At 33.9% G+C, this 26622-nt stretch overlaps 1 protein-coding gene across 3 annotated transcripts in view; it reads left to right on the forward strand.

The window, feature by feature from the left end:
* Dh44-R1 (Diuretic hormone 44 receptor 1) overlaps nt 1–26622 on the forward strand; it is a 134936-nt gene that overhangs the window by 43528 nt on the left and 64786 nt on the right. For all 3 annotated transcript variants that reach the window (XM_075312263.1, XM_075312262.1, XM_075312261.1), the window contains exon 2: nt 20161–20855. In XM_075312263.1, coding sequence (XP_075168378.1) covers nt 20504–20855 — 352 coding nt within the window. In that variant the 5' untranslated portion in view covers nt 20161–20503. The remainder of the gene's footprint in view (nt 1–20160; nt 20856–26622) is intronic.

Genomic DNA, 26622 nt, shown 5'->3' on the forward strand with positions numbered 1-26622 from the left:
ATCTCACTAAAAAGGAATTCGTATCGACTGCATAATTTATCTGGAAATATCGATTTCCGTTTATATAAAGTATATATATTCTTAATCAGGAAGAAAGAAGACCTAATGATGTCCGTCTGTCTGTTGCAATCATGTCATAGACGGATCCCCTGATTTTATTCCCTGGACTTCCAGATCCCGTAATCTTCCTCTGAGTTGCCTAATATAGGAAATTTAGAGGTATTTTAGGTCTATATATAGATATGCTGAATATGGTGTGACTATGTCCTACTAGTGGCCTACGTATTTTGCAATTTCTCTCTCTTTTTCTCTCACACTCCATGAGTGATTGCAAACGCTCTTAACTGAGCTCTCATGGGATCCATAATCAACTATTCTTTACTATCTTTCTATGGTTTTAACTTCCCATAAAATTTAAACTTTTGGAAAAGTGGCACACATTATCGTAAAAGTGGTATAAATTCGTTAAAAGTATTAGTGGCACCGTCCAAAAAAAGTGGCAAATTTGCCACTAAAATGGCACAACGGTAACGCTGATTACCTACCTGTGATACCACAATATATAGTCTTCATACGTACAAATTTTAAATTTAATATCGGAAACCCTACAATTTAAACTGATCTTCTTGAGGGAATAAGTTTCATCAAATCCACCTGAAATTCTATATATGATCATGTTAACCATAACAAAGAGGAGTTTTCATAATGGTAGATATTAAAGATTTTGCTCGGCCGAACTTATGGCCTTATGCGGTTGTTTTTTGCCCCAGTTGTGCAAAACAATTACAATGACACATAAAACTTAATGACTCAATTTTGAATAATAGACAAAGAGCTGAAAGAACCTCTTGGAATTATTCTCTTGTGAAACATTTGCTTACAAATTGCAAAAAAAAAGGGAAAAATGTTTCAAAGTAACTCCCAGGCGTATGAGCAATGCGTGTGTGTGTGCAAATATTAATTAATATTCCCCACACGACACACATCACTGAGCTCATCTAGAATGTATGAGCACGTAACAATTACCCTACACAATTGCTCTCTCTCTCTCTGCATACATTCACACTTGTGAAATAATTAAGAGAAACAAATAAATATACAAAACGAACATACATATATGAATGTAATAAAGACATTTTAGTAATTCCCCACATAAGTATTTAATGAAAATGTTGCAATGTTAATTGTTTAATAAATATATGCAGTTGTTGGGTTCGTAGTCGGGTTTCTTGGTCTACCCATTTACCATCATCTTGAATGAGTACTTAAATGCTGTGGTCTTGTTAGTCATAATAAAATTTCCTTAATAGCTCTCAAATTTACTGGTGTTATTTCAGACCTGTCAAATACAGTCTCATGCTCACATACAATAAATCCCCCACAGTTATAGTCGAGCATAAATTTATACGAATTTTCTATAGAATATGTCTGTGTTCACTGTGGTAAGTGTTCATGGCTGAGTTCGTGTGTTATTTTTGCACTTATTTTTTTTGTTTTGGTCATTTAAGGAATTTTCCCATTGAAAGCTATGGTTTTTTTTTCTACACCACCACAGGCAACCAAAGTACCATTTGCAATACAATTTCCTGCAAATATATATATTTGCCCACGTTGTTTTGAGTGTTCTCGTGACACATTATGTATCAAGGGAATTTATGGTGTGTGAGAGAGAGGGAGAAAAGTGAGAGTAAATGAGATAATGCAAGTTATAATGAAAAGAGCTTCTGTGGCACACACAATGTGAGTGCATCACCACTTTAAGCATGCTGTGAATGTTTGTGACATTTCGAGTAAACCTCTATTTTTTATTTTATGTTATATTCGTTGAAAAAAATATTTATCAATAAATTAGTTGACAATTGTGAAAATTTTGAAATATTACACTTAACCAAATCAAGAATACTGAGGGGGTGAAATAGGGAATTCTAAACACGGTTGACACTCGAGCCAAAAATAATCTACCAAAATTGGGGAAACATTTTATCAAAAAACTACCAAACAAAAAATCTTATTTTTCAAAATTTTACTTATAGAAAATGTTGTCAAAATTTTATTTCTATAGAAAATTTTGTCCAAATTTTATTTCTATAGAAAAATTTGGCAAAATTTTATTTCCATACGAAATTTTGTCAAGGTTTTATTTCTATAGAAAATTTTGTCAAAATTTTATGGTTTAGAAAATTTTCCCCAAAATGTTATTTCTATAGCACAGTTAGTTATGGTTAGCATGCCCGTCTTGCATACATAAGGTCGTGGGTTCGATTCCTGCTTCGACCGAACACCAAAAAGTTTTTCAGCGGTGGATTATCCCACCTCAGTAATGCTGGTGACATTTCTGAGGGTTTCAAAGCTTCTCTAAGTGGTTTCAGTGCAATTTGGAACGCCGTTCGGACTCGGCTATAAAAAGGAGGTCCCTAGTCATTGAACTTAACATGGAATCGGGCAGCACTCAGTGATAAGAGAGAAGTTCACCAATGTGGTATCACAATGGAATGAATAGTCTAAGTGAGCCCGATACATCGGGCTGCCACCTAACCTAACCTAACCATATCAAATTTTGTCAAAATTTTATTTCTATAGAAAATTTTGTCCAAATTTTATTGTTTTTCGTATTTTTGTGAATTGTTGACCTATTTTATGATTATTCTGATTATTAATTTAGTTCGGCTTATTTTTTTTGTTTATTTCTATAGAAAATTTTGCCAAAACTTTATTTCTATAGAAAATTTTGTCAAAATTTTATTTTTATAGAAAATTTTGCCAACATTTTATTTCTGTAGAAAATTTTGTCAAAATTTTATTTCTATAGAAAATTTTGTCACCATTTTATTTCTATAGAAAATTTTGCGAAAATGTTATTTCTATAGAAAATTTTGCCAAAATTTTATTTCTATAAAAATTTTTGTCAAAATTTTATTTCTACAAAAAATTTTGTCAAAATTTTATTTCCATAGAAAATTTGATGAAGATTTTATTTCTATAGAAAAATTATCCAAAATTTTACTTCTATAGAAAATTTGCCAAATTTTTATTTCTATAGAAAATTTTGTTAAAATTGTATATCTATAGAAAATTTTGTCAAAAGTTTATTTCTATAGAAAATTTTGTCAAAATTTTATTTCTATAGAAAATTTTGTCAAAATTTTATTTCTATAGATAAATTTGACAACCATTCTTTTCCTCTGTTGGTTAAGATACACTTGTAGTTTAGTCAATGTATGGTTTTAAGCTGAAATAAAAAAAAAATTATTTCTATAGAAAATTTTGTCAAATTTTTACTTCTGTAGAAAATTTTGCCAAATTTTTATTTCTGTAGAAAAATTTGTCAAAATTTAATTTCCATAGAAAATTTTGCAAACATTTTATTGCTACAGAAATTTTGGCAAAATTTTATTTTCACAGAACATTTTTTCAAAATTTTATTTTTATGGAAAATTTTGTCAAAATTGTATTTCAATAGAAAATTGTGTCAAAATTTTATTTCTATAGAAAATTTTGTCAAAATTTTATTTCTATAGAAAATTTTGTCAAATTTTTACTTCGGTAGAAAATTTTGCTACATTTTTATTTCTGTAGAAAAAATTGTCAAAATTTAATTTCCATAGAAAATTTAGCAAACATTTTAGTGCTACAGAAATTTTGGCAAAATTTTATTTTCACAGAAAATTTTGTCAAAATTTTATTTTTATGGAAAATTTTGTCAAAATTGTATTTAAATAAAAAATTTTGTCAAAATTTAATTGTCTATAGAAAATTATATCAAAATTTTATTTCTATAGAAAATTTTGTTAAAATTTTATTTCTATAGAAAATTTTGCCAAAATTTTAGTTCTATAGAAAATTTTGCCAAAATTTTATTTCTATAGAAAATTATATCAAAATTTTATTTCTATAGAAAAATTATCCAAAAATTTTACTTCTATAGAAAATTTAGCCAAATTTTTATTTCTATAGAAAATTTTGTCAAAATTGTATTTCAATAGAAAATTTTGTCAAAATTTTATTTCTATAGAAAATTTTGTCAAAATTTTATTTCTATAGAAAATTTTGTCAAATTTTTACTTCGGTAGAAAATTTTGCTAAATTTTTATTTCTGTGGAAAAATTTGTCAAAATTTAATTTCCATAGAAAATTTTGCCAACATTTTATTTCTACAGAAAATTTTGTCAAAATTTTATCGTCACAGAAAATTTTTTCAAAATTTTATTTCAATAGAAAATTTTGTCAAAATTGTATTTCTATAGAAAATTTTGTCAAAATTTAATTTCTATAGAAAATTTTGTCAAAATTTGCTTTCTATAGAAAATTTTGTCAATATGTTATTTTTATTTCTATATAAAATTTTGTCAAAATTTTATCTCTATAGAAAATTTTGTCAATATTTTATTTCTATAGAACATTTTGCGAAACTTTTATTTCTATAGAAAATTTTGCCAAAATTTTATTTCTATAAAAAATTTTTTTTAAATTTTATTTCTATAAAAAATTTTGTCAAAATTTAATTTCTATATAAATTTTGTCAAAATTTTATTTCTATAGGAAATTTTGTCAAAATTTAATTTGTACAGAAAATGTTGTCAAAATTTTATTTATTTAGAAAATTATATCAAAATTTTTCTTCTATAGAAAATTTTGCCAAATTTTTAGTTCTATAGAAAATTTTGTCAATATTGTATATCTATAGAAAATTTTGTCAAAATTTTATTTCCATAGAAAACTTTGTCAAATTTTTACTTCGGTGTAAAATTTTGCTAAATTTTTATTTCTGTAGAAAAATGTATCAAAATGTAATTTCCATAGAAAATTTTATTTTTACAGAAATTTTTTTCCAAATTTTATTTCTATGGAAAATTTTGCCAAAATTTTATTTCAAAAAATTTTGTCAAAATTTAATTTCTATAGAAAATTTTGTCAAAATTTAATTTCTATAGAAAATTTTGTCAAATTTTATCTGTATAAAATTTTGTCGAAAATCCAAAAATGAAATGAAAAATCTTATTACTATAGAAAATTATATCAAAATTTAATTTCTATGGAAAATTATATCAAAATTCTATTTCTATAGAAAATTTTGTCAAAATTTTATTACTATAGAAAATTATATCAAAATTTTATTTCTATAAAAAATTATATCAAAATTTTATTTCTATAGAAAATTTTGTCAAAATATTATTTCTATAGAATATTTTGTCAAAATTTTATTTCTATAGAAAATTTTGTCAAATTTTTACTTCTGTAGAAAATTTTGCCAAATTTTTATTTCTTCAGAAAAATTTGTCAAAATTTTAATTTCCATAGAAAATTTTGTTAAAATTTTATTTCTACAGAAAATTTTGTCAAAATTTTATTTTCACAGGAAATTTTGTCAAAATTTTATTTTTATAAAAAATGTTGTCCAAATTTTATTTCTAAAGAAAATTTTGTCAAAATTTAATTTCTATAGAAAATTGTGTCAACAGTTTATTTCTGTAGAAAATTGTGTCAAAATAAATAATAATAATAAAATTAAACAAAACCATATTTTTTTCCAATCAAAATAAATTAAAGTTTATCATCAATTTAACGGTGAACTATTTTTCCGATGCATTGAGTTTTATGTCTCACCAGCAGCGAAGGCTATAAGTTTCTTGTTTTCTTGCGAATTGATTTTATAGTCAACTTCTGTCCACTATTTATTTATTGTTTATTTTTTGCTGCGTGGCAATTTTGTTTTATGCGAATGTCCATTGATTTGCGATGTAAAAAAAAGAAACTTCATTCAATATGCTTACACAGTTCTGTCACAATTCATTCATTTGTAATTCAATCATATTGAAAATACAGTTGCACTTCCCATCTCAGGTCTCAAGAGTAATGGCTGGCCATTGGAACTGAAAACGTTGTCGACAAATTGACTTCAGTTCGCATAAAATTCCCAAAGGCCAGTAAAAGTGTTCAACTATAAATTTTACATCTTTCTTTCGATCGTTGTCCCCACTATTTTGGTGTACTGGTGCAAAAGGCGAGTTTAACACGATATATAATTTATTAACGTTGCACATTGGGATGGAAAAAACTTGAGATTATATTTTGAGATAAAAGCAACTGTGTTCTGGGCATTTTTTAGTGCCAAACCTGCGCTGCAAACTGTCCCAGGCGCAAAAGGTCAGCGGATTGAAATATGGAGATTTTCGTGATCATTGGGTGATAGAAATATGTTAGAGAGACGAAAATTTTTTAGAGTCAGTTTTGGTTGACGCGTCCGGATTGCGATGGTGCTGAGTCCTATTGGATAGACCATGATCTACGGCCGAAATGTTTGTCTGTCTAGAACTTCATTATTGTCTTTAGGACATTTTTCTGATAATATTCGACATTAATTTTGACCCCACTTTCAATGAACGTTCGGAAAGCGACCATCGGTCATTATGGCTGCCCACACCTTTACCATTAGCGTTGCTTAAGTTCTGGTGACCAATCTAAGGTACAAATTTTCAGCAGCTGATCTCTTTGGCAATTAAGTCTGATAATTTTATTTTTTTTTCACAAACTGCTCAATTTGTAATTACTACTCATGGGAGAAAATTGAAATCCAGTAGCTGGCAACTTTCGTACAACGTTCGGAACAACTCCTTGGCTCTTTCCAGTCTAACTTTTTTAAGTGAATCGATGAGCTCTTGCATTTGTTGGAACTTCAATGGCGTTAGTTGAATCTCATTTCTGAGTGCTGACCAATTCTATGTTTAGTTCGGACTTTTTATAGCCGAGTCAGAACTGCGTTCACATTATGGTGAAACCACTTTGAAACACTCAGAATTGTCATAATCCACCGTCGAAAAAGGATTTGGTTTTTGGTCGAAACAGGGAAATTTTAAACAAAAACAAAAACAACGGCCGTAAGTTCGGCCAGGCCGAATCTTATGTACCCTCCGCCATGAATTGCGTAGAAACTTCTACGAAAGACTGTCATCCACAAATTTAAACTCACTCGGATGAAATTTGCTCCTCCAAGAGGCTCCAAAACCAAATCTCAGGATCGATTTATATGGGGGCTATAAATGATTATGGACTGATAAGGACCACTTTTGGCATGGTTGTTAAATATCATATACTACCACCACGTACCAAATTTCAACCAGATCGGATGAATTTTGCTTCTCCAAAAGGCACCGGAGGTCAAATCTGGGGATCGGTTTATATGGGGGCTATATATAATTATGGACTGATATGAACCAATTCCTGCATGGTTGTTGGATACCATATACTAACATCACGTACCAAATTTCAACCGAATGGGAAGAATTTTGCTCTTCCAAGATGCTCCGGAGGTCAAATCTGGGGATCGGTTTATATGGGGCCTATATATAATTATGGACCGATATCGACCAATTTTGCATGGGTGTTTGTGGCCATATATTAACATCACGTATCAAATTTCAAATGAATCAGATGAATTTTGGTCTTCCAAGAGGCTCCGGAGGTCAAATCTGGTGATCGGTTTATATGGGGGCTATATATAATTATGGACCGATATGGACCAATTTTTGCATGGTCATTAGAGACCATATACTAACATCATGTACCAAATTTCAGCCGGATCGGATTAAATTTGTTTCTCTTAGAGGCTCTGCAAGCCAAATTTGGGGGTCCGTTTATATGGGGGCTATACGTAAAAGTGGGCCGATATGGCCTATTTGCAATACCATCTGACCTACATCAATAACAACTACTTGTGCCAAGTTTGAAGTCGATAGCTTGTTTCGTTCGGAAGTTAGCGTGATTTCAACAGAGGGACGGACGGACGGATGGACGGACATGCTCAGATCGACTCAGAATTTCACCACGACACAGAATATATATACTTTATGGGGTCAATATTTCGATGTGTTACAAACGGAATTACAAAGTTAATGTACCCCCATCCTATGGTGGAGGGTATAAAAAAAAACTTGTTGGTGTTCGGTCGAAGCAGGGATCGAATCCACTATGCAATGCGGGCATGCAAACCATTGCACCATGTTGGCCATCTAATGGTATGTTTCCGCCAAATAAAGTTTCTTTACATCGGCTCGTGGGTGCCGAAAACTATGCTATATAAACATAACTGTTAAACTGTTTGCGTTGCCTGTGCGTTGGTGGCTATAGCGATATTTGTCTGCATGATGATAATAACAGCTACGTAGCCCAGTGGATAGTGTGTTGGCTGACAAACTGCATGGTCCACGGTTCGATTTTCCGTCCAGGCGAAAGGTAAAATAAAAAAATCATAAAATCGAATAATTTCTTCTACATTGTTTGTATTACAGAAAAAGGTGCTAAGAACTAAAAAAACCTCGTGCACGTGAGAAAGATGTGAGGGAAAATACAATTAGCCAGAAAATATTTTTTTTAATTAGTCTTTATGAAATTGTTTTTACATCCCGGAAAAGAATGAACGTTTATCACAAAAATTATATACTTTTCTTCGAAATAAACTTCCTTACCGCGAAAAGCAAAAGAGAAACGATCTTAGGTTAGGTTAAGTTATGGAGGATGACACGAATCCGAACTAGCGGATTTGTGTCCACTTAGTTGGTCTATTGCGGTTCCTCAAACTTCTTTCCATCTTCCTCTTCGTGTCTGTCTCGCTCCGGCCGGAATGAGCCCATTATATGATAATGTGTCCTTCGGATGCGCCTAGGTCCTCCACCCCGATGCCTTGATGAAGGCCAGAATACTCCTCAGGCTGCATTCTTGCAAGTCGGTCATAGTCTGAAAGAAATAAGAGCCCAGTATCTTGTTTCTTCTGAAAGATAGTGCTGGACACTGGCACAGGAAGTGAAATGAATTATCCGTAGCCTCGGGGTCCAGACTAGAGGTGTGCACGAGACACGCAATTGTCATTACTCATTAAAATTTTCGTGATTCGTGCGTGAGTTGTGAGTCACGCTCATGACAATAACGTGAGTGTGCGTGAGCGTGATTAACAAACCAAAATGTTGTGCATGAGCGTGAGTCACGAAAATAATATCTTCATGAGTGTGCGTGAGTAACGAATTATACTCACGAAAATATTCCTGCTCACCAACATAAAACGCTTAAGAGTTAAATTCAATTACAATTTCAGTGACACCTGAGGTGTTAAGAGTTTAATAACACTCTCGATTTTAATAATGCTCATGTTTTCAGACACTTCGGTAAGGTAAATTAACCATAAAATTATTCGTGAGTCACGGTATTTTTCGTGAGTCACGGCATATTTCGTGCGTGAGTACAAATTTTCTTTTCGTTAATGTGCGTAAGCGTGAGTCCTACCAAAAATATCGTGCGTTAGTGTGCGTGAGTATGATTTTTCAGTCGTGAGTGTGCGTGAGCGTGAGTAAACTATTACTCACGTGCACACCTCTAGTCCAGACACCACTTACACATATCATCATTCGCTAGACCGATCCTTACCATGTGTTTTCCCAGAGTGTTGTGTCGTGTTATGGTGCCTGTTGTCTTTGCAATGACATCAGGATTTCAGAGTTCCTAATATTATACTCGTCCCATATCAGTTTCGTTTGTTCACAGCCTATAGAAGAAGCTCATCGTCTCTTCCATAAATCTTGATATTTGCTATTGATCCCGTAAATAAACAAAAAAAAAGAGGAGGAAAAACGTTCGAAATGACGTTATCCGTGCCACCTGCGACTTTCTTAGCCAGTACATCTGCCTCTTCATTCCCAGTTATGCCATAATGTCCAGGTACCCAGCACAGAGTTACATTATGCTGTTCAGTGAGATCCGTAAGCTCTCTACGACAGCTGCTGACTACCTTCAACCTTATATTCGTATTGCCCAGGGCCTTTATAGCTGCCTGACTATCGATGAAAATGCTGATATCGCATCTAAATAACGGCCTCATCGATAGAAGTACCGCAACTTTGCAATAGCAAATATCTCAGCCTGAAAATTGCTGCATTTATCGTCCAACTTAAAGGACTCCTTAAGTTCCAACTCCTTGCAGTAAATTCCGCTGCTTGTACCCTCGGCCATTTTCGAGCCGTCCGTATAGATGTTGAGATTTCCAAAGTGTATCCTATTTTCGTCCCAGTCCTCTAAGCTCAGAATAATTGAATCCAGGTTATTCTCATATATATGCCGTGTCGCCATATAGTCAGTTCTCAAATGTTGTATGTGGCATAGACTATCAGTTCAGTGTGTCTGCAGCCCGTGCTCTCCAATGAGTCCAGGGCCCTCAGTCTGATCAGTATGACCTCCGCGGTCCTCCTAATATGCAGGTCCAGGGGACATATCCCCATCAATACCTCCAGTGCTGCGGTGGCCGTTAGCCCTATCGCCCCGGTCATGTAGTTAAGGGCCGTTTTATTTAACAAGTTGGCTGATAAGTCCCCGGTCTAACAAAGAAAACCACATTTTTTTTGTCAAAATTCGTTTTTATTATTCATATAAAATTCCCTTCAAGAGCGATACAACGATTATAACGACCTTCCAATTTTTTGATACAATTTTGGTAGTACTCCTTCGGTTTTGCCTCAAAATAGGTCTCAGTTTTGGCGATCACCTCTTCATTGCAGCCAATTTTTTTCCTTGCGAGCATCCTTTTGAGGTCTGCGAACAGGAAAAAGTAGCTGGGGGCCAGATCTGGAGAATACGCTGGGTGGGGAAGCAATTCGAAGCGCCAATTCATGAATTTTTGCCATCGTTCTCAATGACTTGTGGCACGGTTCGTTGTCTTGGTGGAACAACACTTTTTCTTCTTTATATGGGGCCGTCTTGCCGCGATTTCGACCTTCAAACGCTCCAATAACGCCATATAATAGTCACTGTTGATGGTTTTTCCCTTCTCAAGATAATCGATAAAAATTATTCCATGCCCATCCCAAAAAACTGAGGCCATTACTTTGCCAGCGGACTTTTGAGTCTTTCCACGCTTCGGAGACGGTCGCTGTCCACTCAGCCGATGGTCGATTGGACTCAGGAGTGTAGTGATGGAGCCATGTTTCATCCATTGTCACATATCGACGGAAAAACTGGGGTGTATTACGAGTTAACAGCTGCAAACACCGCTCAGAATCATCAACACGTTGTTGTTTTTGGTCAAATGTGAGCTCGCGCGGCACCCATTTTGCACAAAGCTTCCAAATATTGATGAATGATATGACCAACACGTTCCTTTGATATCTTTAAGGCCTCTGCTATCTCGATCAACTTCATTTTACGGTCATTCAAAATCATTTTGTGGATTTTTTTAATGTTTTCGTCGGTAACCACCTTTTTCGGGCGTCCACTGCGTTCACCGTCCACCGTGCTCATTTCACCATGCTTGAATTTTGCATACCAATCAATTATTGTTGATTTCCTTTGGGCAGAGTCCGGAAACTCATTATCAAGCCAAGTTTTTGCTTCCACCGTATTTTTTCCTTCAGAAAGCAGTATTTTATCAAAACACGAAATTCCTTTTTTTCCATTTTTTTCACAATAACAAAAGTTGCTTCACAAAAGACGCCAGACGCGACTTTTTTGATTGGGCAGAATAACAGGTTGGGGACTTATAAGCCAAACTGTTATTCTGCCCAATCTCAGTATATGATTGTGGTGGTTTGTGATGGGCCACCATACATGACATCCATACACAGCTACTGGCCTTATCACAGCTGTATAATGCCAGTTGAAAAGGGACGGTTTCATTCCCCACCGCTCCCCAACAAGCTTCTGACATGCGTATAATGCCGACATACGATCCGCTAAATTGTCGAGCCAATTTCGTTTGGAGTCCAGGACACGTGCCCCAGGTAACGTGCCGCCGATTTCAAGAGTGTCAATTTCGTCCCCTGAAATTCTGGATCTTTGTATCCATCCAGTCTCCTTTACCTGGTAAAGAGCACCTAGGATTTACTCCTAATCCACCACGACTGGCCCATTCTGATAGGGATTTAAGTGACTCACTCATCACGTCCGAGATCATGTCCAAGAATTTGACAATGTCATCCGCATACGCAACCACTTTTATACCCCTATTACTCAGGACGCTAAGAATCTCAACCACTATAATTAGCCAGAGCACAGGTGATATTACCCCTCCCTGTGGAAATCCTCTCATCGTAGTCGCTTGTCGTTTGGAATCTGCCAATTCCGCTTCGATGCTCCTATGGCGTAGCATTGTCTCAATCCAGTTCGTTACAATCTCGCTCACACCATTCCTCTCTAGTGCAAGTAGTACTTTCTCGATCTTTGTGTTATTTAAGGCGCCTTCAATAGCCAGAAATGCCGCCAATGTGTATTCTCCGCACGCTATGGATTTCTCAATGTAATGTACAACAGAGTGTAGCGCAGATTCCACAGAGGTAGCCTTTAAATAGACATGTTGGCAGTTCTTATCCAATTTATTCCTTAGATGGTTATCCAAAATTCTCTCTAAAGGGTGATACGGTCAAAATTTGGTCAATATAAACTTGACGCATTTCTTTCAATTTTGCATTTAAAAAACCTGAACACCCCTCATTTTGAAGGTGTGTGTGTGTAGAATGTCGCTCCTACTTTGATTTTGGAATTCACTCTTCAGTTGTCAAAATCCCGTCCAAGCACGAAGAGCAGCGTATCAAAATCCGAGCTACTCGCACGCAAAGCTGGCAAAATCGCTAAAAGTTGCCAAATCAACCGTTACAAATGTAATTAAAGTGTTTGGGGAGCGTTTGTCGACAGCCAGGAAGTCTGGATCGGGGGGAAATCGAAAACCGGAAGCCGCTGAGACGACAAAGAGAGTTGCCGGTAGTTTCAAGCGAAACCCTAACCTCTCTCTCCGAGATGCCGCAAATAAGCTGGGTGTATCGTCTACAACCGTGCATCGAGCCAAAAAACGAGCCGGACTATCGACTTACAAGAAGGTAGTGACTCCAAATCGCGATGATAAACAAAATACGACGGCCAAAGCGCGATCCCGGAGGCTGTACACGAAGTTTGACTGCGTGGTAATGGACGACGAAACCTACGTCAAAGCCGACTACAAGCAGCTTCCGGGACAGGAGTTTTATACGGCAAAAGGAAGGGGAAAGGTAGCAGATATTTTCAAGCACATAAAACTGTCAAAGTTCGCAAAGAAATATCTGGTTTGGCAAGCCATCTGTACCTGTGGCTTGAAAAGCAGCATTTTCATAGCTTCCGGGACTGTTAACCAAGAAATTTACGTGAAAGAGTGTTTGAATAAACGTCTGCTGCCTTTCCTGAAGAATCACGGTTGTTCCGTACTGTTTTGGCCGGATTTGGCATCTTGCCATTACTGTAAAAAGGCCATGGAGTGGTACGCCGCCAACAACGTGCAGGTGGTTCCCAAGGACAAGAACCCTCCCAACACGCCAGAGCTCCCCCCAATTGAGAAATACTGGGCTATTGTCAAGCGGAACCTAAAGAAGACCAAAAAACTGCTAAGGACGAGAAGCAGCAGTTCAAGGCAAACTGGCTTTCTGCGGCGAAGAAGGTGGACAAGGTGGCTGTACAAAATCTGATGGCAGGTGTCAAGCGTGAGGCCCGGCAATTCGGATTTGGAAAAGCGAAAGCCTAAATGAATATTTTTCCTGAATTTTATACTAATTGAACTTGAAAAAGAAATTTAATTTGATTTTTTTTTAAATAAACAATTTCACCGATTTACACGCGTTTTTCCTTGACCAAATTTTGACCGTATCACCCTTTATATGCGGGCTATATATAATTATGGACCGACGTGGACCAATTTTTGCATGGTTGTTAAAGACCATATACTAACACCATGTACCAAATTTCAGCCGGATCAGAAGAAATTTGCTTTTCTTAGAGGCTCCGCAAGACAAATCTGGGTGATCGGTTTATATGGGGGCTATATATAATTATTGACCGATGTGGATCAATTTTTGCATAGTTATTAGAGTCCATATACTAACACCATGTACCAAATTTCAGCCGGATCGGATGAAATTTTCTTCCCTTAGAGGTCCGAAAGCCAAATCGGGGGATCGGTTTATACGGGGGCTATATATAATTATGCAACGATGTGGACCAATTTTTGTATGTTTGTTAGATACCATATACCAACACCATGTACCAAATTTCAGCCGCATCGGAAGAAATTTGCTTCTCTTAGAGGTCCGCAAGCCAAATCTGGGGATCGGTTTATATGCGGGCTATATATAATTATGGACCGATGTGGACCAATTTTTGCATGTTTGTTAGAGACCATATACTAACACCATGTACCAAATTTCAGCCAGATCGGATGAAATTTGCTTCTTTTAGAGGGTCCGCAAGTCAAATCGGGGGATCGGTTTATATGGGGGCTATATATAATTATTGACCGATGTGGACCATATACTAACACCATGTACCAAATTTCTGCAGCATCGGAAGAAATTTGCTTCTCTTAGAGGCTCCGCAAGACAAATCGGGGGATCGGTTTCTATGCGGGCTATATATAATTATAGACCGATGTGGACCAATTTTTGCATGTTTGATAGAGACCATATACTACAGATCGGATGAAATTTGCTTCTTTTAGAGGGTCCGCAAGCCAAATTTGCGGGTCCGTTTATATGGGGGCTATATATATAAAAGTGGACCGACATGGCCCATTTGCAATACCATCCGACCTACATCAATAACAACTACTTGTGCCAAGTTTCAAGTCGATAGCTTGTTTCCTTCGGAAGTTAGCGTGATTTCAACAGACGGACGGACATGCTCAGATCGACTCAGAATTTCACCACGACCCAGAATATATATACTTTATGGGGTCTTAGAGCAATATTTCTATGTGTTACAAACGGAATAACAAAGTTAATATACCCCCATCCTATGGTGGAGGGTATAAAAATGGCCACAAGAATTTATCATTTGACCAAAAGACAGGCATTTGAATTTTATGAGACTAAACAATTAAAATGCCATATTTTATTGGCTACTTTGGCATTGGTTTTTAAATAAACAGGGCTTATTTTATTTACAGTACAATGTGGTTTGGCATCTTCTGTAGTATTAACAACTGGAGGCATTTTAAGGAGTGGATTATAATTTTATCTATTTTATGATATCATTTAGGAATTTCATTGAGGGTAGAGATGGGAGTAAGTGTTGCCTTTGACTTGGTCATATTTTGTGAACTTAAGTTAAGGAAGAGCTATTAACTTAAGACATTAGCTCATCTGAGATATAAAGATTTCTTCGCCGAAGGCTAAATAAAACAAATCAGTTAAATACAACTTCAATTATAATTTATAATTTATTGGATAATTAAAATAAATTAAATTTTAAGAAATATTCAATAAAAGTCCCAGCAAAAAAAAAAAATTGGGAGTTCTTCCTAAATCATTACTTTAATTGTACATCCAAAAATACTCTTATAGAGATGGACTTAATTATCAATTCACAAGGAGTGAGATGATATTTTATATGCAGTTTTTATGCAGTTTTTTGTGAATAAAATACGGTACGGTGAACCCAGCAAAAACTATTGGAAGTTCTTCTAAAGTCACAACTTTAAAAGCATTTCCAAAAATGCCCTCCTAAAGATGTTCTTTATTTTAACTACACAGGAAGTTCTTTGGATTAATTTTTTTAAATTACTTTCTTTCAAATAGGTTAAAAAGAGATTAAGAATTAAAAAAATGGCACAAATTATTTAAATTTTGTCGAAAAAAAAAAAATTCTAAATCCATTCTAGAAAAATTGCAAAATATATGAGTTCAAATGTTTTAGACAAGCGTTAGAAAGCATTACAAATCATTAAAAAATATATAAAAATTTTTATATTTGCAAAATATGACACAATTTTATAATTCACTAAATTTGTATACCCTCCACCATAGGATGGGTGGTATATTAACTTTGTCATTCCGTTTGTAACACATCGAAATATTTTTCTAAGACCCCATAAAGTATATATTCTGGGTCGTAGTGAAATTCTGAGTCGATCTAAGCATGTCCGTCCGTATGTTGAAATCACGCTAACTTCGGAAGGAAACAAGCTATCGACTTGAAACTTGGTGCATGTAGTTGTTTTTTATGTAGGTCGGATGGCATTGTAAATGGGCCATATCGGTCCACTTTTACGTATAGTCCCCATATAAACGAACCCCCAGATTTGGGTTGCGGAGCCTCTAAAAGAAGCATATTTCATCCGATCCTGCTGAAATTTGGTACATAGTGTTGGTATGTGGTCTCTAACAACCATGGAAAAATTGGTCCACATCGGTCCATAATTATATATAGCCCCCATATAAACCGATCCCAAGATTTGGTTTTGGAGCCTCTTGTAGGAGCAAAAGTCATCCGATCCGATTGAAATTTGGTATGTGGTGTTGGTATATTGTCTCTAACAACCATGCCAAAATTGGTCCATATCGGTCCATAATTATATATAGCCCCCATATAAGCCGATCCCCAGATTTGACCTCCGGAGCCTCTTAGAGGAGCAAAATTTATCCGATCCGGTTGAAATTTGGTACATGGTGTTAGTATATGATCTCTAACAACCATTCAAAAATTGGTCCATATCGGTCCATAATTACATATAGCCCCCATATAAACCGATCCCCCGATTTGACTTGCGGAGCCTCTAAGAGAAGCATATTTCATTCGATCCGGCTGAAATTTTGTACATGGTGTTGATATATGGTCGCTAATAACCACGCAAAAATTGGTCCACTTCGGTCCATAATTATATATAGCCCCCATATAAACCCTTCTCCAGATTTGACCTCCGGATCCTCTTGGAGGAGCAAAATTCATCCGATCCGGTTCAAATTTGGAACGTGTTGTTATATATGGCCGCTAACAACCATACCAAAATTAGTCCATATCGGTCTATAGTTATACATGGCCGCTCCCCAATCACACAAAAATTGGTCCATATCGGTTCATAATCATGGTTGCCACTCGAGCCAAAAATAATCTACCAAAATTTTATTTCTACAGAAAATTTTGTCAACATTTAATTTCTATAGAAAATTTTGTTAAAATTTAATTTCTATAGAAAATTTTGTTAGAATTTCATTTCTATAGAACATTTTGTCAAAACTTTTTTTATAGAAAATTTTGTCAAACTGATTAATATACGTATTTAATCGGGAGCCACCGTGGAGCAATGGTTAGCATGCCAGCCTTGAATACACAAGGTCGTGGGTTCGATTCCTGCTTCGACCGAACACCAAAAAGTTTTTCAGCGGTGGATTATCCCACCTCAGTAATGCTGGTGACATTTCTGAGGGTTTCAAGTGGTTTCACTGCAATGTGGAACGCCGTTCGGACTTGGCTATAAAAAGGAGGTCCCTTGTCATTGAACTTAACATGGAATCTGGCAGCACTCAGTGATAAGAGAGAAGTTCACCAATGTGGTATCACAATGGATTGAATAGTCTAAGTGAGCCTGATACATCGGGCTGCCATCTAACCTAACGTAATATAACCTACGCATTTAATCGGGGTATATTAACTTTGTCATTCCGTTTGTAACACATCGAAATATTGCTCTAAGACCCCATAAAGTATATATATTCTGGGTCGCGGTGAAATTCTGAGTCGATCTGAGCATGTCCGTCCGTCCGCCCACAAGTAGTTGTTATTGATGTAGGTCGGATGGTATTGCAAATGGGCCATATCGGTCCACTTTTACGTATAGCCCCCATATAAAGGGACCCCCAAATTTGGCTTACAGACCCTCTAAGAGAAGCAAATTTCATCCGATCCGGTTGAAATTTGGTACATAGTGTTGGTATGTGGTCTCTAATAACTATGCAAAATTGGTCCACATCGGTATATAATTATATATAGCCCCCATATAAACCGATCCCCAGATTTGACCTCCGGAGCCTCTTGGAAGACCAAAATTCATCTGATTCAGTTGATTAATATATGGCCTCAAACACCCATGCCAAAATTGGTCCATATCGGTCCATAATTATATATAGCTCCCATATAAATCGATCCCCAAATTTGTCCTCCGGAGCCTCTTGGAGGAGCAAAATTCATCCGATCCGGTTGAAATTTGGAACGTGATGTTAGAATGTGGTCTCTAACAAACACGCAAGAATGGGTCCATATCGGTCCATAATTATATATAGCTTCCATATAAATCGATCCCCAAATTTGTCCTCCGGAGCCTCTTGGAAGTCCAAAATTCATCGGATTCAGTTGAAATTTGGTACGTGGTGTTAGTATATGGTCTCTAACAACCATGCAAGAATTGGTCCATATCGGTCCATAATTATATATAGCCCCCATATAAATCGATCCCCAAATTTGTCCTCCGGAGCCTCTTGGAGGAGCAAAATTTATCCGATCCGGTTGAAATTTGCAACGTGGTGTTAGTGTAAGGCCGCTAATATCCATGCCAAAATTGGTCCATATTAGTCTATAGTTATATATAGCCGATCCTCAATCACACAAAAATTGGTCCATATCGGTTCATAATCATGGTTGCTACTCGAGCCAAAAATAATCTACCAAAATTTTATTTTTATTGAAAACATTGTCAAAATGTTATTTCTATAGAAAATTTTGTCAAAGTTTTATTTCTATAGAAAATTTTGTCAAAATTTTATTTCTGTAGAAAATTTTGTCAAAATTTTATTTCTTTAGAAAATTTTGTCAAAATTTTATTTCTATAGAAATTTTTGTCAAAATTTTAATTCTATAGAAAATTTTGTCAAAATTTTATTTCTATAGAAAATTTTGTCAAAATTTTATTTCTATAGAAAATGTTGTTAAAAATTTTATTTAGTCAAAATTTTATTTCTATAGAAACTTTAAACTTAATTATATACATATTTAATCGGCCTTTTTTAGTTTAATATATACCACGTATGGACTATGTGGTATATATTACGGTGTTAGGAAGTTGTAAGATACCTTGCCATCGGCAAGTGTTACCGCAATCCAAGTAATTCGATTGTGGATGACAGTCTTCAGTAGAAGTTTCTACGCAATCCATGGTGAAGGGTACATAAGCTTCGGCCTGGCCGAACTTACGGCCGTATATACTTGTTTTAAACTCGCAGTTTTCATATTTTTAATAAGAAATTTTAAATTATTTTGTTTCAAATAGGTTAAAAAGAGATTAAGAAGTAATAAAATGGTACAAATTATTTAAATTTTGTCGAAAAAAATTCTAAATCCATTCTAGAAAACTTGCAAATTTTTGAAAATACTTGAGGTCAAACCTTTTAGATAAGCGTTAGAAAGCATAAAAATTATTAAAAAAATATAAAAATTATTTATTTGGCAAAATATGACACAATTTTATAATTCACTAATTTTTTTTTTTAATTCACATAACTAAAATTTTGTGAAAATTTCTTATAGAAATAAAATTTTGACAAAATTCTCTATAGAAACAAAATTTTTTCATGGAACTAAAATGTTGACAAAATTTTCTATAGAAATTAATTTTTTTTGCACATTTTCTATACGAATACGGTTTTGTGAAAATTTTGTATAAAAACAAAATTTTGGCAAAATTATCTATAGAATTAAATCATAAAAAATATAAAAATTATTTATTTGGCAAAATATGACACAATTTTATAATTCACTAAATTTTTGTTAATTCACATAACTAAAATTTTGTGAAAATTTTTTATAGAAATACAATTTTGACAAAATACTCTATAGAAACAAAATTTTGACAACATTTTTTCATGGAACTAAAATTTTGACAAAATTTTCTATAGAAATTAAATTTTTTTGCACATTTTCTATACGAATACCATTTTGTGAAAATTTTGTATAAAAAAAAAATTTTGGCAAAATTATCTATAGAATTAAAAATTTGACAAAATTTTCTATAGACATTAAAATTTAATTCTGACAAAATTCTCTATGGAAACAAAATTTTGACAAAATTTTTCTTCCCATTATTTTCTTTTAAAAGTAAAAATTTCTTTTTCACCATTCACTGCACAATTCCTCTCTTTATTATTGTTCCTCTCCCATTATTACTAAACACGCACAGTATGACCTTGCAGTGCAACCTATTAAGGACTGTCTCTGAACTCAATTTTATTTCGTTAAGTGGCATAGATCAAATTACATTCCACATAAATCTAAATTTAGCCCGAAAAAAAAAACTTTAAAAAGAAATTTTGTTGAAAAATAGAAGAACTTTTGTCAGCTACATTAAAATACCCTGGTTCCATTACTGAGTTTCTTTTTTTTATTCCATTTATTTTGCAGATATTTTATGTCGCATTTTGTTGAACATAGAAATCATATAACCATGACCTGGGGCCACACACAACGAATTCATTCGCAAAGGAGACAACAGAAAATTTGGAATTGTTTTCCATTGGTTTTAAACTGGAATTCGAAATCATCAACAATGTGGAGCCCCAAAGCTGAGCGCTCCAGCATGGGAACTAAATATCAAAAATTTCCATTTTATTGTTAAAGGGCATAATTTGGACAAGACTTCATGTGGCCTACCCAGCCTCCCAATTAAATTGTGTGGTCAACTTTGAAAATAAAACGAAAAACCAGTTTTACCCAAAACAAACGTGTGGAGTTTTTTTTTGTGAAAATGAGCACAACCACAACAACCGTATCACCGCAGGCATTTGTAGCCTCAGTACCTCCTGTTGGTTGGACATCAATGCATGACCCCCTAAAGAAGAGGCTGACCGATAGTGCAGATGATTTAACCATAAGCCCAGAAACCCATTTATCTTCCGCCGAACTCGATGAGATCAATCAAAGTGCCGAGCTGCAGTGTCTGCTGCAGGAGCATACGGATACAACGACCTATGGCAATAACAGTGCCTATTGCCTCACCCAATTCGATTCGATTTTATGTTGGCCACGTACCCCACGTGCAACATTGGCTGCACTGCCATGTCTCGATGAGTTCCAGGGCATTCAATATGATAGTTCACGTAAGTAAATTGGTCGGGGGTTGGAATAAGTTTTAACATTTATATAAACCCTTTAACGGAAATGTCAAACGCCAACAATCGATAGAGGATATCAATCATTGACTCGTGCTATGACACTGGCACTGACAGTGATATCGTCGCTCCACACTTCCTTTATGTGCGAAGGTTGTGTTGGTGTGGTGGTAATGTTTTATTCATTGACTGAGGGCATAAAGAAAATGAAGTTTCATTTATTTTTTAAAATTAACTTTTTTTATGTAAACTGCAGTAATATATGAGAATGTTACGTTCAGCAAATTATTTGATGAAAAACCAAAAAAAGAGTAAAATAATAATAAATAAAAAGAAATGAAAAAATTTTGTATAAACATTAAATTTTAACAAAATTTCCTATAGAAATGTAATTTTGATAAAATTTTCTATGGAAATTAAATTTTTATAAAATTTCCAATAGAAATGAAATTTTGACAAAAGTTCCTATAGAAATTGAAATTTTGGCAAAATTTCCTATAGAAATTTCCAATTGAAATGGAATTTTGACAAAAATTCTTAAAAAAATGGAATTTTCACAAAATTTCCTATAGAACTGAAATTGTGACAAAATTTGTTATAGAAATAAAATTTCCCACAAGAAATGAAAATTTGACAAAATTTCCTAAGGAAAAGAAATTTTGAGAAATTTTCCTATAGAAATGAAATTTTGTCACCATTTGCCTATATGAATGAAATTGGCCAAAATTTCCTATAGAACTGAAACTGTGCCAAATTTTCTATTGAAATAAAATTGTGAGAAAATTTCCTACAGAAATTGGAATTTTCAGAAAATTTCCTATAGAAATGAAATATCAAAACAAAATCCTCTAGAAATGAAATATTTATATAATTTACTGTAGAATTTCCTATTGAAATGAAATTTTGAGAAAATTGCCTTTAGAAATGACATTTTGAGAAAATTTCCTATCGAAATGAAATTTCGAAAAAATGGAATTTTAAGAAAATTTTCTATAGAAATGAAATTGTGACAAAAATTTCTATAGAAATTAAATAAAAACAAAAAAAAAAACAAGTATATACGGCCGTAAGTTCGGCCAGGCCGAATCTTATTTATCCTCCACCATGGATTGCGTAGAAACTTCTACCAAAGACTTTCATCCACAATCGAACTACTTGGGTTGTGGTAATACTTACCGATGGCAAGGTATCTTAAAACTTCTTAACATCGTCTTCTAAATTGTAAGTTAGTCCATACGTGGTATATATTTGATAAAAAAGGTATATATAGGTAAGTCTACAGATAATTACGGACCTATATAGAATTTTGCGCGATAATTAAAGAGCCAGAATTGAAATATGGGGGTTGCTTTATATGGGGGCTTTGTACAATTATAAACCGATATGGACCAATTTATGTGTGATTGGGGATCGATTTATCTGAGGGCTGTATATAACTATAGACCGATATGGATCTAGTTCGGCATAGTTGTTAACGGCCATATACTAGCACAATGTACCAAATTTCAAGTGACTCGGATGAAATTTGCTCCTCCAAGAGGCTCCAAAATCAAATCTCGTGATCAGTGTATATGGGGGCTATATATAATTATGGAGTGATATGGACCAATACCTGCATGGTTGTTAGAGACCATATATTTACATCACGTACCAAATTTCAAACGAATCGGATAAATTTTGCTCTTCCAAGAGGCTCCGGAGTTCAAATCTGGGGATCGGTTTATATGGGGGCTATATATAATTATGGACTGATTTCGACCAATTTTTCCATGGGTGTTTGAGGCCATATATTAATACCACATACCAAATTTCAACTGAATCAGATGAAATTTGCTTCTCTTAGAGGCTCCGCAAGCCAAATGGGGGGATCGGTTTATATGGGGGCTATATATAATTTAGACCGATATGGACCAATTTTTGCATGGTTGTTAGAGACCACATACTAACACCATGTACGAAATTTCAACCGGATCGGATGAAATTTGCTTCTCTTAGAGGCTCCGCAAGCCAAATCGGGGGATCGGTTTATATGGGAGCTATATGTAATTATGGACCGATGTGAACCAATTTTTGCATGGGTGTTAGAGATCATATAATAACACCATGTAACAAATTTCAGCCGGATCGGATGAAATTTGCTTCTCTTAGAGCAATCGCAAGCCAAATTTGGGGGTCCGTTTATATGGGGGCTATACGTAAAAGTGGACCGATATGGTACATTTGCATTAATAACAACTACTTGTGCCAAGTTTCAAGTCGATAGCTTGTTTCGTTCGGAAGTTAGCGTGATTTCAACAGATGGACGGACGGACGGACGGGCGGACGGACAAGCTCAGATCGACTCAGAATTTCACCACGACCCAGAATATATATACTTTATGGGGTCTTAGAGCAATATTTTGATGTGTTACAAACGGAATGACAAAGTTAATATACCCCCATCCTATGGTGGAGGTTATAACAATTTCCTACAGAAATGAAATTTTGAGCAAATAAATAAATAAAATAAATAAATACATAAAATTTCCTATATAAATTGGAATTTTGAGAAAATTTCCCATAGAAATGAAATTTTGACAAAATTTCCTATAGAAATGAAATTATGACAAAAAAAAATGAAAATTTCTTACAGAAATGAAATTTTGAGAAAATTTCCTATAGAAATGGAATTTTGACGAAATTTCCTATAGAAAAGAAATTTTGAAAAAATATCCTATAGAAACGGATTTCTGAAAAAAATTCCAAAAAAATGAAATTTTGACAAAAATTTCCTATTGGAAATCAATTTTTGGCAAAATTATCTATAGATGAGGAATTTTGACAAAATTTCCTATAGAAATGGAATTATGACAAAATTTCGTATAGAAAAGAAATTTTGACAAAAATTCCCATAGAAATGAAAATTTGACAAAATTTTCTATAGAAATGAATTGTGGTTAAAATTTCCTATAGAAATGAAAATTTGTCAATATTTCCTACAGAAATGAAATTTTGACAAAATTTTCTATAAAAATTAAATTTTGACAAAATTTTTTATAAAAATGAAATTTTGTCAGAATTACCTATAGAAATGAAATTATGACAAAATTTCTTGTAGACATGGATTTTTGACAAAATTTCCTATAGAAATGAAATTTTCACGAAATTTTTATCGAAATGAAATCTTGACACAATTTCCTATAGAAATAAAATATTGACAAAATTTCTAAAAGAAATTAAGTTTTGACAAAATTCCCTATAGAAATAGAATTTTGACAAAATTTCCTATAGAGATGAAATTGTTAGAAAATTTCCTATATAAATGAAATTTTGACAAAAGTTCCTATAGGAATCAAATTTTTTCAAAATTTGTTTCTCCTTAGGCGCAATAAATAGGACCTTAGTTGTCCACCTCTGCTTTGTTTCTTATGGAATGCTGCAATTGTTTCCCCCGACCATCAGGGTTAGGGGTGGGTGTCCTGAATATACTTGGAGTTTTAAATTTTTTCTTTTACATTTCATCGATTTTAAAGAAGGATAACCGAATCCAGTTACATATACATTCTCGTAGTATAAACATCTACACACTCTCAGATTGCTTTAGATCTCACAATCAAGTGAACAATGCAGTATGGAGTGTGAAAGGACTTCAGGATGAATAGAATGAATTGCATGGTTTATGGTATCCGTTTTTGGATTGCTTTTACCAGCATATGTTTGATATAGAACGATTGTTCACTTCGTTGTTGTGTTTGCCAGTGGGTGTTTGTTTTCATGTTAGGATATACATAGGATGCAAAATGCATGGTAGGACAATGGATTGCATGGTAGGACAATGACGATGCTGGTTGTCTGCGATGGTAGATTTTTATTAATTCGTTTCTGTGGAATATTTTGTTACTGTTTTACAAAAGACATTAAGAGTTGATATAGAAACGAGGCTAGGGAAAAGTAATTCAAATCGATGGATAAAATTTGGATCACATTCGCGATTTTAATATCTGAAAATCCTTTTCATGCACAAAGAGATATTCCAAAAATGATTCATTTCATATCGAAATCAGTTGAAAATAAATTTTCCCTAGAAGCTTGCAGAAAATATTGTCAAAGAAAGTGGAACTTCGTTCGTCCAAAAATTTCGTTCCGGAGGAAAGTATTTTTTCTTTGGGTGTTTACAAATATTAGTTTAAAAATCCAAATTATATTAGCTACTTCAAAGAACAAAATATTTTCTTAGTATAAAAAAAAACTTGGAAAGATACACATTCCTTCAAAAAAATCGAAGTCCATTTTTGAAGCTGTTCTACCTTTAATCCAAATATTCACAATATCATTTAATTTAAAGATGGTTTTCTTTAAATTAAAAAAATTCTCTTACTTTACAGATATGGGTATTTCCAAAATGACGTGACATTTGTACGAAAGAAAGTTAAAAAAAAATGAAAAAGTCAATTTTTTTTAAAAGAGATCTATATATTTACGTAGCTATTGAATAGTACTATATTCAGTAAAAAAATTGAAATAATCGACTGTAAGGATTTAATGATAGAAGAAAAAATATGTGCTGACGTGACGTGACAAAAAAGGGAAGTGGGGTTTTTCTTGAATTACAAAATTTCAAAACTCTGCGAATTTATCAAGACCTTTTGTATACAACATTTTTTACTAATATTTAGAGGAATATTAGTTTATTATCCAACTTATAAAATTTAAAAACTTTTTCTATTTTTTTCTTTACTAGCCTCTGTGTCTGACGTGACGTTACATAACGTTACGCTACTAAAATTGCCGTGGGAAATTTTTAGTTCGGATTGTTTTTAAAAAATTATTTAACACATATACAACATAAATTTTAGGTATTATATTAATATTATTTATTAAGATAATGATTATAAGAAACAGTTAAGATAGTCATAAGGAAATTATATGTGTAGAGTTCTTATATAATAGATTTATGCGAAAATGCAGTTTCAGCTGCTTTTATTTGCATGTCTTCGCTGCATGACAAAAAATGAATTTAATGGATACCAGGTATTTTAGGTAACTCCTTCCACTTTTCAGTTAACGAAGTAGAAAACATGTCCATTTGCTTTGAGGAAATGTATATTAAGTTTACCCCAATGACGTTATTTCGAGCACATTCATAAAATGAAAGCGCATTTTCTAAAATTAAATTGTTTGTTTTTGTCATCTGCCAAACTTTTCGTTTTATGGTTGCTCCTATCCCATCGACAGCACCTTTGCCGTGATAAGTTGCAAAGTAATTCCACTCTAACACCTTGCAATCAAATTCAGAAACAAAATCAGGCAAACTTCGAGCAATGAACTTATTTTTAAATTGAGAGCTGCATCCATTCGAAAAAACATAAAGATTTTGGAATCGCCCATGTTCATTTTTGATCATCTTCACCAGTTTGGTCAAAAAGCAGTAAACATCGAACTTGTTATGGCTCAGTTTGTCACTGATTATTGAATAGGATTTCACTCCGCCAATCAGCCAAGCAATGCATGTAAAGATCGTAACTTGGCGGTAGCCGAAGTGTGCGCTCTGTATCTCATTTTGAAAAAATATCCTGTAATTCTCTGCGAAATCAATTTGCAGAACTAGGTCTCCGGCCTTAATATATTTTTTTTGCGTTTCAAAATAATTTTGCTGAGAACGTTTAACAAAAAAGTGGCGTTTAAAAAAGGGCAACTGGGCATCTAATTCATATAAGATATCAGATAGCGCTTTGCACTATTTTTACTTTCAGTAGATGTGATACCATCCAAAACA

Source organism: Haematobia irritans, chromosome 5 (genome assembly GCF_050003625.1).
Source record: "Haematobia irritans isolate KBUSLIRL chromosome 5, ASM5000362v1, whole genome shotgun sequence".
In the NCBI taxonomy this organism is placed as follows: Eukaryota; Metazoa; Arthropoda; class Insecta; order Diptera; family Muscidae; genus Haematobia; species Haematobia irritans.